The sequence below is a fragment of the Rhagoletis pomonella genome, unplaced genomic scaffold (genome assembly GCF_013731165.1).
Source record: "Rhagoletis pomonella isolate Grant_MI unplaced genomic scaffold, Rhpom_1.0 Rhpom_scaffold_00005, whole genome shotgun sequence".
Classification (NCBI taxonomy): Eukaryota; Metazoa; Arthropoda; class Insecta; order Diptera; family Tephritidae; genus Rhagoletis; species Rhagoletis pomonella.
This window is the reverse complement of record NW_023458559.1, coordinates 67,366,150-67,373,281: the sequence shown is the minus strand read 5'-3', so window position 1 is coordinate 67,373,281 and position 7,132 is coordinate 67,366,150. Positions and strand designations below refer to the sequence as shown.

The 7,132-nt window shown below is 38.3% G+C and overlaps 2 protein-coding genes across 3 annotated transcripts in view; one reads left to right on the top strand and one right to left on the bottom strand.

The window, feature by feature from the left end:
• Positions 1-844, top strand: LOC118739412 (reactive oxygen species modulator 1-like; the record flags this gene model as incomplete). The annotated part of the gene is given in 3 exon segments (XM_036470708.1): positions 1-151; positions 210-422; positions 566-844. Coding segments are annotated over 2 exon segments (246 nt in total). The 3' UTR covers positions 675-844.
• LOC118739411 (endoplasmic reticulum-Golgi intermediate compartment protein 3) overlaps positions 1-2,186 on the bottom strand; it is a 6,952-nt gene extending 4,766 nt beyond the window's left edge. The window contains exons 1-5 of one of the 2 annotated variants that reach the window (XM_036470707.1): positions 1,891-2,186; positions 1,669-1,827; positions 1,412-1,607; positions 1,176-1,335; positions 919-1,099 (exon numbers count right to left, since the gene is read on the bottom strand). In XM_036470707.1, the coding sequence (XP_036326600.1) occupies positions 919-1,099; positions 1,176-1,335; positions 1,412-1,607; positions 1,669-1,827; positions 1,891-1,978 (784 nt within the window). In that variant the 5' untranslated portion in view covers positions 1,979-2,186. The remainder of the gene's footprint in view (positions 1-918; positions 1,100-1,175; positions 1,336-1,411; positions 1,608-1,668; positions 1,828-1,890) is intronic. The other variant, XM_036470706.1, reaches the window with a different exon arrangement.
• Positions 2,187-7,132: the final 4,946 nt, after the last annotated feature.

The window sequence follows — 7,132 nt, the reverse complement described above, 5'->3', positions numbered from 1 at the left end:
ATAAAATCAGCTGATAAACGGCACACAACTAGTGCATTTCACCACATCAAGCGATTGACTGATTATTCACCACAAACACGCATTTGACATTTCATAGAGAAACAAAAAAGCAACAACGAGAACGTGTGTAATTTGCATGAAAAAATTCCAGGTTTCATAAAATCAATTTCGATAAAGTAATTAAATAATAAACAAGTCGCACTTTGTAGCGAAAACCAAATTTAACGTTAGTGAATTGGAAATATCTACTTCCTACCAAGACCAACCCGCAATCTTGCAACTACAATGCCAGCATTGCCCAGCGGAGTATATGGCCAAGCGCAGGGCCCATCATGTTTTGATAAAATGAAGACAGGATTCACGATTGGCTTTTGTGTGGGCATGGCAAGTGGAGCACTCTTTGGTGGCTTTTCAGCGTTGCGGTGAGTTTGCGTCCAAAAGTAAAGCCGCTGATGCAACTTTATGCAATTACATAATGCATGTGTGAAATGTGGCTCAAAGAGTGTGGCACTTTGATTTTTGATCATTCAATTTGACAAATTAGCTCACACTTTATTTCTTATAGATATGGTTTGCGTGGCCGCGAGCTCATTAATAATGTGGGAAAAGTGATGATACAAGGCGGCGGAACTTTTGGCACTTTCATGGCTATCGGCACCGGCATCCGTTGCTAAGCAGAAGATCGCTTTGGGAAAGGCAATGATAACGCAATGCCGGAACATATTTTCGCGTTTTTTTTATAATGATGCCCTTTTCTTAATAATTTCATAGATTTTAGTTTACCCACAATACATATACTGAGATACGTGCAAATATCGTTAAAATAAATATTTTTGAAATGAAGCGTACATTATTTAAATGCAGCGGCTAGCAGAACATATATTTTGAAGTTGAAGAGAATTTATTATTTGTACTTACCTTTGTCTGATTCGACGTGCAGCCCGTCAAGTGGATGTGTTTTTGCAAACTCAATTTTGTCACCAAACGATAAATGATTAATTGTGTGATCCAATTTCACATCGGTGAATTGAAAGTCATGTATATGAAATTGGCGTATGGAAAAACTGTTGCCAGGAGCAAAATGAAAACTACCGGCCATCTGAAAATGAAAGGTATGTTAATAAGCAAGATTACCAATAGCATATAATCTGCTTTGAACCCAAACGCATACTCACTCTATTCACTTCTAAATGTCCCTGTACTCTACACCCTTCTTTGAAAGCATCTGTATCACTATGTTTGAATTGATCTTTACATTGCTCGATTTTATCCATTTGCACATTCCATCTTCTTTCACGATATGAACTCAGCACCTCCTCACAAGTGTTGCAGCATCTTAAATAAATACAAGAAACCTTTGTATTTAACTCTGTATTGCTTTGTATTAAAATTCAGCATTTATCAAACATACTGGGTGCTATTATATTCAGCGCCATAGCAGCTACCACAAGTGGCGTTTTTGTTTGATGGCGACACAGCAACAATTTCTTTTATTGGTTCCGTTTCTTTCAAAGGATTACCCTGCAAATCCAAGCGATGCTTGAAAATATCATGATCAACGCGCAAGTGCTGATCGCCTGAGGAGTCCATAGCGTCCAGTGACACATCTTTAACAAAACTCATCATTATAGAAGGGGTAATGGTAAATAAAATCGTATAATTACGCACAGCTACACGCTAAATTGTGTATTGTTATATCCAAATTTATACGCAGTTTGTGATTTCGCGTGGTGTCTACAAACAGATCCTCTGAGAGATTTGGTCGAAAATAGGCAACACATTCTAGAAAAATCAGTACAGCTATGATGGTACTGCTGATTAAAGTTACTGCAATTATAAGATAAAACTCAATTTATTTTCTAGGTTTATTAATTCTACGCATAATCTTACCTGCAGCACCACTAACAGTGCGTACACTGAAATCCTCAAGCGTACGTGGGTACGCATCCAGCCGGCGGAGCACATCCGCAATTCTCATGTTCCAACGCCGCTGTAAAGACAGACAATTTCTGAAGACTCTGTAATTTGTTTCTATTACCTGGTCGCACGAAAGCAATCTTTTAAAGTTTGGTTAAATAAAACATTGTACGGTGAAATATGAGCGGAAAAAACTGCTGCGCTGGATTAAAAAAGGGCACGTTTGTTATTTGGCTCGTTGCCTCATCTGCCAATTCTACTTTTTGTTCTATTTACGAACGTCACTAAACGGAGAGGTGATAGAGGGTGCTGCATTTCTAACTCGAAAAAATTCAGCACAAAGTCAACAAATGTTCGCTTATTTGTACCACAGTACATGATACAAAAAAGAAGGTAGTTTCAATAAACAACTTTTTGATTAAAAATCAGATTTCATTCGGATTTTGGCAACGAGAGCGATAGGATCGTCGCGTTTAAGGCCCGTCCACATAGAACTTTGGCGTTGCGTTGGCGTTGGCGTCGCTTCAACAGCTGACTATGAATACATGAATTCAAATGCAGCCGTCCACATAGCCAAAATTCGACAACGCTCACGCCAACACAAAGCAAAAAGATGGCCAACTCTCATCTTTTCGCGTGCGTCGCTCGTCAGCTGTTGCAAATAAATAAAATTATGTGAAATATTTTCCTTTTTAATCAAGTGCGGGCAAGAAATATCGTTTTTAATGCAATTATTGATATGAAATATTAATTTATCTGTCGTTAGTATATTAATGTAGTGGCCCAAGCATTCGCTGCCAAGCGCTCATTGTAGCAAGCATACTTTTAACGTGCGTTCTGTCAAACCAACGCCAACGCCAAAGCTAACACGAAAGTTCTATGTGGACCGGCCTTAGTGTCTTTTTTCGTGTTTTCTTAAGGGCCATTCACATACAACTTTCCTCGCTTTGCTTGACAGTTCAAACTTAGACAACAAAGCGCGAAACGCAGAAGGTATGCTACAATAAACGCTTTGACAGCTTTTGCGTTCTCCTTTTCCTCCATATTTTTTATCTGTAAAATAGATAACAATATAATAATATATATTAATAATAGCAATAAAAATTCCTATTTACTCTATCTAGATATAACCCTCAGAACTTAACAAGTTTACTAAGGCAGTGCGATTTCTCAAACTTAAATTTTTTCGATGCTGACGGTATGGTGGAGTATATTACTCACTGCATTATGTGGGCCATGAGGCAGTTGCCTTACTCAAAAATAACTCGCATTAGGCAGAGGAACAAATGGTATGATAGGCAATTGACAGAGATGAACAAGTATAAATCTAAATCCCATGAGAAAGCAGTGTTGTCAGGGTACTGGGGTGAATATAATTTAGTGAGAAGCAGATATAAGAAAATGGTAAGGTGTAAAAAAATTAAATACTTAGAGCATAAGGTGGAAATAAATAAGGGTGACAGCCGACTCATGTGGAAATACTTAAAGGAGGTAGTCAATAACACGGAGGTCAAAGAAAATATTGGGGAAGTGATAATAAATAACACCAACTACGTAGACAGCTTTGAAATTGCGGAAAACCTAAATAATTTTTTCGTGGACCGCATTTTGGAAATACATACCAATATAGAGTGTGTAAACTATGATTTTTTCGAGCAACGAGCTCCCACAAGTACGCTAAAATTTGAAGAGGTCTCAACGGAAGACATTCTTCAAATTGCCAAAAAATTTAAGCGGAAAATTGGGGGAAACAACCTACTTTCTGAAAGTGTTATTAAGGACTCTGCTGATTATATGGGATATTTCTATGCCCTACTTATAAATAAGAGTCTTCAGACAGGATCAGTACCGGAAGAATGGAAAATTTCATCAATAGTGCCCGTCAAGAAAGTTAGAAAAACGGTTAAAGCTGAGGAGCTTAGGCCCATCAATACTCTCCCTAGCTTGGAAAAAATGCTAGAAACCGTTGTGAAAAACCAGCTACAGTACTATGTGGAATCCAATAAAATACTCATAAAAGAACAATCTGGATTCAGAGCTAAACATTCCTGTGAGACTGCGCTGAATCTGGTGCTTTCTCAATGGAAAGAAGATCTGAACAGACACCTTAATGTAGTGGCAGTGTTTATTGATCTTAAAAGAGCATTTGAAACCGTTGATAGGGTCCGAATGTTGGATAAACTAAAATACATTGGTATAAAAAACACAGAGCTTGACTGGTTTAGAAGCTTTCTGTGTAATCGTAGGCAACAAACAATAGTTAATTCAAAGAGGTCTAGTAAGATAGCCGTAGACATCGGATTACCACAGGGCTCAGTTTTGGCACCCCTACTCTTTAATATATATATAAACGATATTAAAAGTTCTCTCAAACATTGTAAAATAAAACTCTTTGCGGATGATGCCTTGTTAACGATCAGTGATAGGGAACTACCAAACGCGATTGTCAAAATGCAAGAAGATCTTAATTCTTTGTATCAATGGCTGTGTTCAAATAAACTCAAACTGAATGTGAAAAAGACTAACTTTATGGTATTTTCCAGAGCGGCAAATGCTGACTCCATAAGCCGTGAATTAAAAATCAAAGATGAAAATATCGAAGAGGTGAAAATTGTCAAGTACCTAGGAATATACATAGACAACAAACTAAAGTTTGATGAGCACGTTGAGTATACAGTCAACAAGATTGCTAAAAAAATTGGCCTTATAAAGAGATCGTGTAAGTACTTGGGAAGAAGATATAAAACGTTGGTGTACAGGTCAATAGTAGAACCGCACTTTATATACTGCCCCACGATTTTCTTCCTAGCGGGGGACTCCCATGTAGATAAGCTGCATAAAATGCAAAACCGAGCGATGAGATTCATCCTCAACAAACCGTATGACACACCAACAAGATGTATGCTTGAAACCTTGAATTGGTTAAGCGTGAAGCAACAAGTTTTTTACCACGCTATGAAATTTGTGTACAATATTAAGAAGGGCAACCTGCCGGATTATCTTAGCGATAATCTCCGATATATAAATGAGACGCATACATATTTGTTGAGAGAGAATAACAGCTTCAGACTCCCGAAGTATAGAACAGAAGTGGACAAAAAAAATATTTTCTATAAAGGCTTAAAGTGCTTCAATGAATTACCAGAGGCTATAAAAAATTGTGATACTATCACTCTTTTCAAGCGGCTGCTATTTGACTATTGTAGAACGCAGCCTACAAGATAGTGATGTATCAACAATAGCGTGGATTGGAAACTAGGCCTTTCCAACCACCAAGATATCGAGACTAGGCGGATCGGAAACTCGGCCTTTCCGACTACCTAGACCCTTAGATAATAAACAATAAACTAGGAAACTAGGCCTTTCCAACCGTTAACCGTCACGAAAGCGTGACTGGGTGGATCGGAAACTCGGCCTTTCTGACCACCCAGGAGATATCAATAAATGGAGTAACCCAAAAAGAATAGCGCGGATTGGAAACTCGGCCTTTCCAACCGTCTACATAACTTCCAGGAAATTGCATGCGTGTATAATGACATAAAATAATTGCAGTGATAAAGAAATAATGTTATTTAAAAATTTCTGTAGAGCATTTTGTATTTTGTATTTAATATTTAATATTTATATTTTAAATCTAAAATCTAATTATAAGAATGTTAAATCTTTGTTGCAATATAAGTCTAACAGACTGTAAAAAATAAATAAATAAAAAAATAAAAAATAAATATCTTTGTCATTAAAAGCAAATGCAAGCGCACAAGAAAAGACAAATGTAGACAGCTGATTGCCAAAGCGGGAAAAGTTGAGACTTGCCCAAGATTTTGCTTCGTTTTGCTTTGCTTTGCTTCAAACGTTTTTTATGTGAGCATACTCATGCACTCTGTGTTTCCGGAAAAGAAGGGCGGAAGTATTTTTGCGCAGAACTTCTTTCTGCGTAGGCGGTCTTCGGCCGCGCTTAGGGATTATAACCCTTACTAAGTAGAAGTCTCCTTTCTGTGTTGCCGGAAAAGAAGGGCGGAAGTATTTTTGCGCAGAACTTCTTTCTGCGTAGGCGGCCTTCGGCCGCGCTTAGGGATTATAACCCTTACTAAGTAGAATTCTCCTTTCTGTGTTGCCGGAAAAGGGGACCGGAAGTATTTTTGCGCAGAACTTCTTTCTGCGGGATTCTAACCCTTACTAAGTAGAATTCTCCTTTCTGTGTTGCCGGAAAAGAAGGGCGGAAGTATTTTTGCGCAGAACTTCTCTCTGCGTTGGCGGCCTTCGGCCGCGCTTAGGGATTATAACCCTTACTAAGTAGAATTCTCTTTTCTGTGTTGCCGGAAAAGGGGGCCGGAAGTACTTTTGCGCAGAACTTCTTTCTGCGTAGGCGGCCTTCGGCTGCGCTTAGGGATTATAACCCTTACTAAGTAGAATTCTCCTTTCTGTATTGCCGGAAAAGAAGGGCGGACGTATTTTTGCGCAGAACTTTTCTCTGCGTAGGCGGCTTTCAGCCGCGCTTAGGGATTAAAACCCTTACTAAGTAGAAGTAAATAATTCATATTAGAAAAAACGAAATTATCCATATGCACACTTTCGTTAGAAAACCGAAATAATGCATATAACAAAAACCGAAATAATGCATATGGCAAAAACCGAAATAAAGCATATATGCACAGTTTCGGATGAAAACCGAAATAATGCATATGTGAAAGACGAAGGTATGCATACATGCACAGTTACGGTTGAAAACCGAAATAATGCAAGAATGATAGAATACAAGATTGCGCCGATCAGAGAGGATTTTTGAGAATAACTTTTGTGTGACGTCACACTGGTGCAATTGCGAGAGAGAAATGCCAAAACGTGAGCAAAAATGGAAGAAGAAGAAAAAATGTTGCAAGGAAAACGTAAACAAGTTGCACAAGTGTGACGTCATGCAAACAACGATTCTGTCAAATTCGTTAAGAGAGGAATAGCGGTCCGAGATCGGCGCAACCTTTGTATTCTCTCAATCGTGGAAATAATAGGGCTATTCGCGATTCGGTGCATAAGAGCTGACAAATTTATGCAATTGCAGAAATATGCTACGGATTGTGAGCGACCTTTATTAAACTGTCATGGTAAAGCTTTTGCAAAACACTTTTTGTGCATCAGCTTTGGTTTTGTTTATGAATGCAATGCATAGCATATTTATGCTATGGATTTTCGGTATTGCAAATTTGCCAAGCCATGACAA